The sequence below is a fragment of the Oncorhynchus clarkii genome, chromosome 12, assembly GCF_045791955.1.
Source record: "Oncorhynchus clarkii lewisi isolate Uvic-CL-2024 chromosome 12, UVic_Ocla_1.0, whole genome shotgun sequence".
NCBI lineage: Eukaryota > Metazoa > Chordata > Actinopteri > Salmoniformes > Salmonidae > Oncorhynchus > Oncorhynchus clarkii.
The window spans coordinates 13195893-13208018 of NC_092158.1; the positions used below are offsets into that span (position 1 = coordinate 13195893).

The window sequence follows — 12126 nt, forward strand, 5'->3', positions numbered from 1 at the left end:
TCATATACCTTTAACTATTGGATGTTCTTATAGGCACTTTAGTATTGCCAGTGTAACAGTATAGCTTTCATCCCTCTCCTCGCCCCTACCTGGGCTCGAACCAGGAACACATCGACAACAGCCACCCTCGAAGCAGCGTTACCCATCACTCCACAAAAGCCGCAGCCCTTGCAGTGCAAGGGGAACAACTACTCCAAGTCTCAGAGCGAGTGACGTTTGAAACACTATTAGCGCGCAACCCGCTAACTAGCTAGCTATTTCACATCGGTTACACCAGCCTAATCTCGGGAGTTGATAGGCTTGAAGTCATAAACAGCTCAATGCTTGAAGCATTGCGTAGAGCTGCTGGCAAAACGCATGAAAGTGCTGTTTGAATGAATGCTTACGAGCCTGCTGGTGCCTACCATCACTCAGTCAGACTGCTCTATCAAATATCAAATCAGACTTAATTATAACATAATAACACACAGAAATGCGAGCCTTAGGTCATTAATATGGTCAAATCGGGAAACTATCATTTCGAAAACAAAACATTTATTATTATTTCAGTAAAATACGGAACCGTTCCGTATTTTATCTAACGGATGGCATCCCTAAGTCTAAATATTGCTGTTACATTACACAACCTTCAATGTTATGTCATAATTACGTAAAATTCTGGCAAATTAGTTCGCAATGAGCCAAGCTGCCCAAACTGTTGCATATACCCTGACTCTGCGTGCAATGAACGCAAGAGAAGTGACACAATTTCACCTGGTTAATATTGCCTTCTAACCTTTCTTTTAGCTAAATATGCAGGTTCAAAAATATATACTTCTGTGTATTGATTTTAAGAAAGGCATTGATGTTTATGGTTAGGTACACATTGGAGCAACAGTCCTTTTTCGCGAATACGCACCGCATCGATTATATGTAACGCAGGACACGCTAGATAAACTGGTAATATCATCAACCATGTGTAGTTATTAACTAGTGATTATGAATGATTGATTGATTGTTTTTTACAAGTTTAATGCTAGCTGGCTTCTTACTGCATTCGCGTAACAGGCAGGCTCCTCGTGTGGCAGGTGGTTAGAGCGTTGGACTACTTAACCGTAAGGTTGCAAGATTGAATCCCTGAGCTGACAAGGTAAAAATCTGTCGTTCTGCCCCTGAACAAGGCAGTTAACCCACTGTTCCTAGGCAGTCATTGAAAATAAGAATGTGTTCTTCACCTGTTATGGCTGCATCCCTTTGTTCTCAATTTCCACCTGAAGACATACCCTAAGCTAACTGCCTGTAGCTCAGCCCCAGAGACAAGGATATGCATATTCTTGGTATCATTTGAATGGGAACATTCTGAAGTTTGTGGAAATGTTAATTGAATGTAGGAGAATATAACACAGTAGATCTGGTGAAAGAAAAGAGAAAGAAAGAGCATACGTTTTCTGTTTTTTATTGTTGTAGTATCATCTTTCACATGTACTAGAATAGCCACACAGTCAGATAGGATGCTGGAGATCATTTTGATGGATAACACAAGAGGGCAACTGTAGGTGTGCAAAGTTTCAGACTGATAACTTCAGGAATGGGTGAGCTACATGACATTTAGCATGAAGTCACCCAGGTGTCCCACACAAGTTGCCCAAATGTACCCAAGTGGCCAAATTGGTGAAATGACATAACTATATACACAACAGTGTAAATAACTATATGCAACACATTAAAAACAATTCTAACACACACACACAACAAAAAATGTTTACAAAAATATTAGAAAATAAATATATATAAAATAAATAAAAAACAGTACACCCCTTGGAAGTCCTCGTCACAGTATTTTGCTGCCTGTGCCATGTCCCATAGCAGTCTCTTTCTGATGTAAAGCAGAGGCAAACTGAACAAGTGGTGCATTTCATGCGACACAGAACACAACGACGCCTCCATGCTGTGCCCTTTTGGCCCTGAGGCACAGTCATGCCTGCAGTAATGAACTGTGGCATATGAACACCACTGGGGGCACAGGTAGAGCAGGCAGCTTGGCACCGGGGGCTCCCAGTCGGAGTCACTATCACTGTGAAAGAAAACATTTAAAAAAATGTGTATTGTATGAGCCTTTTATCATCACATAAAATAAACCGATATGTATTGTATAGAGCAGAGGGAACAGTCCCTAAGGCGAAGTGCTGTTCCATTCAACTCCGCCCATTGTTGTGTGTGTGTGTGTGTGTATATATATATACACACACACACACACACACACACACTACACATTTCATAGTAACAAAAAAAAAAACTTACCCGTCCAGAAGTACATCCTGTCCTTGCAGAAACAGCTCCTCAGTTCGTTTGAATCATAACACTCCAAAATTCCTCAAACAAAAAAATCTCTCACTTTCACTTTAGACTTTGCTTTACCTGATTTATTAGCCATGATCTCTTCAATGAAATTGTTGAAACTACAACTTTCCGAAATATAGCTGCGCGTAAAAAGCCTTACAGCAACTCCTCTGATCGTCAAGGCGAGAATGGAGTTCCCTGCACGTGCGATTACAAACAAGGAATTGTGGTCCAACCCCAAACCATTACATACTGGCGTTTACCTCAGCTCATTGGCTATCTACACAGCTAGATTTCAAGAAGATCAGTGGTCATTGGGCAGAAATATAGTCAATCAATGAAGCTTCGCTAAAATTATTGGTGCGTAAGGTAGTCATTTATTATTGTTTTCAAATCAGCTCACTTCGGTCAATACTCCGAGCAAAAAAAACAATGAGGTTTGGCTGTGTTGCAAACATCCAGAGGAATGCACTGAAACCAACCATGACTAGATAAACGATTGTTTACAGGGGGGAATCACGTCGAATGCTCCGTAAAAAATTGATAGAGATGGAATTCACGGCACAAACGGTTTACAAAATGTTTCGATTTAGGCTATAAAAATTGATTTTATCAAAGAAAACGGCACTTCATTTGATCACTGGGACCCTCAGGAAAAGAAATAAGAGCAAGATATCAGAATGTAAGTCATAATTTTACCTTCAGATGTGAATGTGTAAAAACTGTCATGGCGGAAAAAGTTTCTGTTGTTGATTGCTCTTCTCAAACAAAAGCATGGGATTTGTTCTCTGTAATAGCTATTTAAATTGGAAAACGTAGTTTGATTACCACGATTCTAATCTTTTGAAGGATGTAAGACACTTGCATTTTCAAGAATGTTTAATGTTACGAAGTTGTATTTTTAGTTGTCACTCTGAAATTTCCCCTGATGTTGGTCCCAGTACGGGGATCGCAGCCATAACAGGTTTTAACCTCTTACAGCTATCCCCCTACTTTTTTCAATTTCCGCCTGAAGACATACCTAAATCTAACTGTCTGTAGCTCAGGCCGAGGACCAAGTATATGCATATTCTTGGTTTCATTTGAAAGAAAACACTCTGAAGTTTGGTGTAAATGTGAATTGAATGTAGGAGAATATTACACAATAGATCTGGTTTAGATAATACAATGAAAAAAACATGTTTTTTCATTTTTATTGTTGTATCACCATCTTTAACATAATCACTAGTTAAACTAGTAATAATCAACTATGTGTAGTTATCTAGCTTGTCCTGCATTGCATATAATCAATGTGGTGCATGTTATCATCGAATCACAGCCTACTTCGCCAAACGGGTGATGATTTAACAAGCGCATTTGCAAAAAAAGCACTGTTTTTGCACCAATGTGTACCTAACCATAAACATCAATGCCTTTCCAAAAATCAATACACAAGTATAGATTTTTAAACCTGCATATTTAGTTAATATTGCCTGCTAACATGAATGTATTTTAACTAGGGAAATTGTGTCACTTCTCTTGCGTTCTGTGTATGCAGCAGTTTGGGCTGCCTGGATCGTTGCGAACTGTGCGAAGACCATTTCTTGCTAACAAAGACCGTAATTAAATTTGCCAGAATTTTACATAATTATGACATAACATTTAAGGTTGGGTAATGTAACAGCAATATTTAGACTTAGGGATGCCACCCGTTCGATAAAAATATGGAATGGTTCCGTATTTCACTGAAAGAATAAACGTTTTGTTTTTGGAATGACAGTTTCTGGATTTGACCATATTAATGACCTACGGCTCGTATTTCTGTGTTTATTATTATTATAATTAAGTCTATGAATTGATATTTGATAGAGCAGTCTGAGCGATGGTAGGCAGCAGCAGACTCAGAGCATTCATTCAAATATCACTTTCCTGCGTTTGCCATCAGCTCATCGCTGTGCTTCAAGCATTGCGCTGTTTATGACTTCAAGCCTATCAACTCCCGAGATTAGGCTGGCAATGCTATAGTGCCTATAAGAACATACAATAGTCAAAGGTATATGAAATACAAATGGGGCGGCCAAATGTGCGCCGCCCAGTGGGTCTCCCAGTCACGGCCGGCTGCGAAAGAACCAGGACTCAAACCCAGAATCTCTAGTGGCACAGCGATGCAGTGCCTTACGCCACTGCCACTCAGGAGGCACTATCATTTGTTTTTAAACAGGACAATGACCCAAAACACCCCTCCAGGCTGTGTAAGGGCTATTTGACTAAGAAGGAGAGTGATGAAGTTCTGCATGAGATGGCCTTTCCTCCACAACCACCCGACCTCAACCCAATTGAAATTGTTTGGAATGAGTTGGACCGCAGACTGAAGGAAAAGCAACCAACAGGTGCTCAGCATATGTGGAAACTCCTTCAAGAGTGTTGGAAAAGCATTCCAGGTGAAGCTGGTTCAGAGAATGCAAAGAGTGTGAAAAGCTGTCATCAAGACAAAGGGTGGCTACTTTAAAGAATCTAAAATAAAATATATTTAGATTTGTTTAACACTTTTTTGGTTTCTACATGATTCCATGTGTTATTTCATAGTTTTGATGTCTTCACTATTATTCTACAATGTAGAAAATAGTAAAAATAAAGAAAAACCCTTAAATGAGTAGGTGTTCAATCTTTTGACTGGTACTGTATGTCCATCTCATTAAACGCAAGTCTTAGAAGAAGTAGATCTGTCCTATGCGTCCTGTTCTTGAGTTTAATTTATTTTACTTCAGTTTTGTACACCAGCTTTAAACAGCTGAAAATACAATATTTGGGGTTATGGAAAAAAATGTCACAGCGGTTTAGATTGCACAATGACACTAAAATTGCTTGTTTTTGTGTCATAATCAGAAATTAGGCGGACTACTAGAATTTTAGTATAGCGCATATTTAAGATGCTTTTAGGAAACCAGGCTCAGGGCTTTTGGCACCACTAGGTTGCTACTCAGTGGTCAGCCAGCAGAGCTCTCGATTTCATGCTCCAGAGAGGACACGTTACAACCTTATTCAAAAATGGATATAATTAATTTTTCCCTCATCAATCTACACACAATACCCGATAATGACAAAAGCGAAAAATAGGTTGTTAGAAATGTTTGCAAATGTTTTAAAAATAAAAAACAGAAATACCTTATTTGAATAAGTATTCAAAACCTTTGCTATGAGACTTGAAATTGAGCTCAGGTGCATCCTGTTTCCATTGATCATCCTTGAGATGATTCTACAGCTTGATTGGAGTCCACCTGTGGTCAATTCAATTGATTGGACATGATTTGGAAAGGCACATACCTATCTATATAAGGTTGACAGTGCATGTCAGAGCAAAAACCAAGCCATGAGGTCAAAGGAATTTTCTGTAGAGCTCTGAGACAGGATTGTGTCGAGGCACATATCTGGGGACATTTCTGCAGCATTGAAAGAGCCCAAGAACACAGTGGCCTCCATCAATCTTAAATGGAAGAAGTTTGGAACCACCAAGACTCATCCTAGAGCTGTCTGCCCAGCCAAACTGAGCAATCAGGGGAGAAGGGCCATGGTCAGGGAGGTGACCAAGAACCCGATAGTCACTCTGACAGAGCTCCAGAGCGTCCTCTGGGGAGAATCTTCCAGAAGGACAACCATCTCTGCAGCACTCCACCAATCAGGCCTTTATGGTAGAGTGGCCAGATGGAAGCCACTCCTCAGTAAAAGGCACAACAGCCCACTTGGATTTTGCCAAAAGGCACCTAAAGACTCAGACCATGAGACAAGATTATTTGGTTTGATGATACCAATATCTAACTATTTGGCCTGAATGCCAAGCATCATGTCTGGGGGAAACCTGGTAGCATCCCTACGGTGAAGCATGGTGTTGGCAGCGTCATGCTGTGGGGATATTTTTCAGCAGCAGGGACTGGGAGACTACTCAGGATCAAGGAAGGCAAAGATGAACGGCACAAAGCACTGAGAGTTCCTTGATGAAAACCTGCACTCAGCACCTCAGACTGGGGTGAAGGTTCACCTTTCAACAGGACAACGACCCTAAGCACACAGCCAAGACAATGCAGGAGTGGCTTCGGGACAAGTCTCAATGTCCTTGAATGGCCCAGCCACAGTCCGGACTTGAACCGGATCGAAAATCTCTGGAGACCTGAAAATAGCTGTGCAGCACAACAATGCTCCCCATCCAACCTGACAGAGCTTGAGAGGATCTGCAGAGAAGAATGGGAGAAACTCCCCAAATACAGGTGTACCAAGCTTGTAGTGTCATACCCAAGACTTTAATAACTACCTGAATACATATGAAAGTGTGATACTTTTTTTTTTTATACATTTGCAAAAAGTTGTAAAACTGTTTTAGCTTTGTCAATGTGGGTGTGTAGACTGGAGAAAGCCTTATTCTAAAATGTATTAAATCGGTTAACGTAACAACGTGGAAAAAATCTAGGGGTATGAATACTTTCCGAATGCACTGTAAATCGGATGCATCACATATTGACTGTACGTTTATCCGCGTATGCAAACCTGAGTAGATTACCTTAAACAATTGTTGGACATCTTGGAAACATTCTCCAGTTCCTAATATACCTCTGAGGTGACTCTTCGTTTGGTAATAAAACGGTTTCAGTCATGAATACACCCCTGGGCTGGGTTTCCCAAAAGCATCGTAGTACTAAGATCGTCTCTAGTTTCGATGGATGATCTTAGTACAACGATACTTTTAGGAAACCCAGCCAATGTCTCTCAGTTTCGCAATGCGTTTCCCCAGAAGTATCGGGATGTAGCGCCTCTGTTTGAAAACTGACAAGTGTGTGGGCGGCACTTGTGCTTGCATGCAGTTCATACTGAGACTGACTGTGTCACAGTGAATCACTGAAGAAAATAGAAAATAAAATCCCCTTTTATTACTTGAAATTCCTTAATAAAAAATGTACTGAAAACAGCCTCACTTGCTAATGCTAACCACCTGCTGTACAAGTTCTTTGTAGCAAGTGAAGAGGACTAAACTAGTTTTCTGGTCAGCTAATTTATCTAGCTAACGGATAAGCGATTGACAGCAGCTGTGCGTTTACTTACGTGAATGTTGCCCAACAGTTACCGTTTTGAATATCGTGGTTGTCGCTGTTCCGAATGACATGACTTTTGCAGAAATCAAGACCGCTAAGGTTACAGTCCGCGTGCTTCACCATTCATGTCGGCTCCTTGTGTCACATTCATTAAAAGCCAGTAAGGCGTTAAACGTGCCTATACCTCGATTGTGAAATGTAATAGTCAACTAACTGACAAGGCAATGCCGCAACAGACCGATCATTGGAAGACTCGAACTGCTCGTGCAACGAGAACCGGACGTGACGACTGTTCAAAGGAGGAGAGGACGATTTTAAGTGGAAATGTCATTGCAAACTTCATTGGAAAACTGTTGTGGAGGGAGAAGGAAGGGTGCGATATGTGTAGCTACAGAACAGTCCAGCAGTCTGAGGAGTGGAAACGTATGTGTAATGACTGGCTAGTGCAGTGTTACTCACTATTTTGTTGTAAGGGAGTCACTTTGGGTTGAGAGAATCATTCAGAGGGTTGCACATATCTTTAATTTGTTGTACTTTTTCTTCCAATAACAATTGAGAGCAAATATCGAGCACATGCAATTGATTTGACCTACAGCAAATCACAAATATATACATACACACATCACATGTAATAGTTTGTCGGGGGGCTAGGGTCAGTCTGTTATATCTGGAGTATTTCTCCCATCTTATCCGGTGTCCTGTGTGAATTTAAACATGCTCCCTCTAATTCTCTCCCTCCCCTCTCCGAGGACCTGAGCCCTGGGACCATGCCTCGGGACTACCTGGCCTGATGACTCCTTGCTGTCCCCAGTCCACCTTGTCGTGCTGCTGCTCCAGTTTCAACTGTTCTGCCTGCGGCTATGGAACCATGACCTGTACACCGGATGTGCTACCTTGTCCCTTCTCTCTCTCTCTACCACACCTGCTGTCTCTAACTCTGAATGCTCGGCAATGAAAAGCCAACTGACATTTACTCCTAAAATGCTGACCTGTTGCACCCTCTACAACCACTGTGGTTATTATTTGACCCTGCTGGTCATCTATGAACGTTTGAACATCTTGGCCATGTACTGTTATAATCTCCACCCGTCACAGCCAGAAGAGAACTGGCCACACCTAGGCTGGTTTTCTGTACAGCACTTTGACAGTTTTAAAAGGGCTTTAAAAATTAGATTTGATTGATATTAAGGGTTACCTCAGTAGGGTGAGTGAAAATGCTTCAGAAATGGATACACTGTATCTGACACAGGACTCAGTAAATGGGTAACACCTTAGTTCACCTTGCAATGTATAATTTTCCTGCAGCTCCATCTCACTCTCTATTCCAGCACGGTCAGGACAGGGGGCGGTGATGGCTGTGGTCAGAGATAACACTGGCACATGAAAGAGGTTCTCAATGATGTTAAAACTCCTTGTACTCCATGATATCCTTGAATTTTGACTCAAACTCCAACTCATCACGCACAAATGCATCATAGCTAAAATGTTGCTGTATGTCTGGGTTGGATGTGGTGACTGCGCTAAGTTTTTGGAAACTGTCAGGTATGAACAGTGTGGTGATTTTATTTTGAAATACTGTGACCAAATGCAGCATTTTTTCCCAGAGTTTTAGCTTTCCCTTGGAGCTGGAGACTCAGTGTTCAGGTGGCAGGTGATGTCAGTTAAAAAAGCCATCTTGAATATCCACTGTGGATTATCCAGCTCTGGCTCATTTCTCCCCTTGCTTGCAACAAATTCACGGAATTGAGGGAGGAGAGAGAGAAATCTATCCAAATATCTCCCACAAGACAACCATCTCACCTCATTGTGAAATATCAAGTCTGGTATTCCTCCACCAACTGGCAGAATTGCCGGTGATTCAGTGCCCTCGCAATAATAATGTTCACCACGCCCACCACTTGCTGCATCACATTCTGTAAGTCACAGTCTTTGAGTTTAGCCACAAGTGCTTCCTGATGAATGATACAATGAAACGTAGCAAATTGGGGAATATCCTCTCTCTTTCTCATCAGGCCTATGAGTCCTTTCTCCTTCCCTCGCATGTTTGGGTGCCGTCAGTGCACACAGATGCCAGATTTGACCAGTCATTATTATTATTATCAGCAAAAAATTTAACAAGGGCTTTCAGAAAAAATAGCTTCCTTGTTTGTGAAATCAGCATACAATATTTTGTCTGAGGCCAAAAAACTTTATTTTACAATCTCCGCGTCTGTGAAGGCCTTCTTGTTTCTCACATGTATCCAAGCAATCTCATATGTTGCCTCTTGTCTTTTTCTCTGCAACAGTGCTAGATCTGTCTATCATTTGTTGTTGTCCTTTTGAGTTGAGTTATGTTGTTGTTTCTGTGGTTGCTTTGTGGTGGATATGTTTCGTGAAAGTAGGCATGGTGTGACTGGAAATGTCGCTCTAAATTTGCTAATTTTTTTTTTTTACTGCCTTCTGGCAAATAAAACAAAGTGAGCTAGTCCCATCATGCAGTACAAAAAAATACTTGTCCGTCCATTTCACTTGGAACTTTCTGTGTTCTTCTTGAATCGACCGTATTCTTCTCTTAGCCACCAGAACCATGTTAGCTACGTTATCTAGCTAGTGATTTTCCTGGTTCTCCAGTGGTTGTTCGTTCACAGCTGTCACGTTGTTCTCCAGCTCTTCCCCCTCATTTTCCTTGTCAATAGATTTCCGTTTCCTTTTACAATAAATCGATCCATGTCGACAAGACTGCAAAATTAGCTAGTAGCAAACCGATATGTGTCGGTCGCTGTAGCTGAGCATGTCATGTTCTGACCTTAGTTGTTTTATTATGTCTTTGTTTTAGCATGGTCAGGGCGTGAGTTGGGTTGGTTGTCTATGTTCCTTTTTCTAGGTTTTGGGATTTCTGTGTTTGGCCTGGTATGGTTCTCAATCAGAGGTAGCTGTTTATCATTGTCCCTGATTGAGAACCATATTTAGGTAGCCTGGTTTCACTTTTGAGTTGTGGGTGATTATTTTCCTGTTTAGTGTTTTTTTTGTCATTCACCTTACGGGACTGTTCGTTGGTCGTTTATTGTTTTGTTCTGATTTATTACTTAATTAAAAGATATGAACACTTACCACGCTGCGCTTTGGTCCTCACCTTCTTCATACGACGACCATTACAGAGCAGTTGCGTTCTATTTCGGCAAATTTTCTATTTAGGCCTTTCTGTTCACCAGCTGTGCTATACTGCCATCTATCTGCCATCCAGGGAACAATATATATATTCAATTAAGTAATTCAGGCCTGCATTAAACACATTGAATTGAAATTGTATTATGAATGGAAAACAGGAAAATCACAGCGAGCCACAAATTAAGGGAAAGTGGGCCGCATGCGGCCTGCGGGCCACGCAATGAGTACCACTGAGCTAGTGTGTAGTCCAGGGGACGGAATGGAACAGTGCAGAGAATCAACATTTTGCTAGCCTGATCCTAGATCTGTTTATGCAATTTTGCCAAGTCCTACTGTATGATTGTTGTCATGCCATGTTAACATGGGAGTAGGCTATACATAGACGTTATCTATCTGGCACAAATAGATCAAAGACCACGCTTACATTTGACTGATTGTCAGAACAGAAAATGTTAAACTTCGATGTACTTGTTGGCTTTGTTACAGGAAAAATAGGTGGTTTGTTTGTGTAGTACCTTAACGTAAGGGCAAATGGTTATTTCATCGTAAGAGACCTAAATTGTTTTATATTGTGGCACTCTATACCTCATCATTTATCATAAAGAACAATATACCTCATCATTTATCATAAATAACAATATATATCATCATTTTTCATAAGGAACGATATACTTCATAGCACCGTCACACACTCATACTACACAAGTGGCCAAAGCACTACACACGGTCTGATTTGCAATCAACCTTGTTCCCACACTATCAACTTCACATTGGGGGAGAAAGTACTTCTGGGAATCCTATGGGAACAACATCATGTCCCACACATCCACCCTAATTCCACCGCAACACACAATATAACCCCTACTACACTATAAAACACTGTCCTGAATGATATGTCAAACTGAATATTTACCTTTATTTAACTAGGCAAGTCAGTTAAGAACAAATTCTTACTTTCAATGACAGCCTAGGAACAGTGGGTTAACTGCCTTGTTAACGACAGATTTTGTACCTTGTCAGCTCGGGGATTTGATCTTACTAGTCCAATGCTCTAACCACTAGACTACACTGCCGCCCCAAATGGTTTACCCAGGGAGACAACCAACACCTCTGTGATACCAGCACACCATTATGACTCTCTATCAGCACACCGTTGGATGTCATGACAACACACCATTATGACTCTCTAACTCACATCAACACCAACCTTCCCCCACACGTTTGACTAAGTTTCTTTTGATCACAGCAAAGACTGTTCCCAGTCAGCCCACCAAGGTGAACATAAGGATTCTTGTTGCTACTGGGTTGTTCTGGTGTGTGGTTTTCCCCCCGACATGCAACCAAATAAGTGAAGACAGTTTTGCCAGATTGTGGACCGATTAACCAGTGTCAAAATGGTGTGTCTGTGTGTCTCAGAGCCAGATTGTGGACCGATTAACCAGTGTCAAAATGGTGTGTCTGTCTGTCAGAGCCAGATTGTGGACCGATTAACCAGTGTCAAAATGGTGTGTCTGTCTGTCTCAGAGCCAGATTGTGAAACCAAGGTCATGATAGTTTCCATGTGGCGTTTCCTCCCTCCTCCTATTTCCACTCTCTTCCC

The 12126-nt window shown here is 41.2% G+C and overlaps 1 protein-coding gene across 1 annotated transcript in view; it reads right to left on the minus strand.

Moving 5' to 3' along the window:
- LOC139422726 (tyrosine-protein kinase JAK2-like) overlaps window positions 1-7693 on the minus strand; it is a 66613-nt gene extending 58920 nt beyond the window's left edge. The window contains exon 1 of the mRNA XM_071174034.1: window positions 7390-7693. Coding sequence (XP_071030135.1) covers window positions 7390-7450 — 61 coding nt within the window. The 5' untranslated portion in view covers window positions 7451-7693. The remainder of the gene's footprint in view (window positions 1-7389) is intronic.
- Between the last annotated feature and the right edge of the window lie 4433 nt (window positions 7694-12126).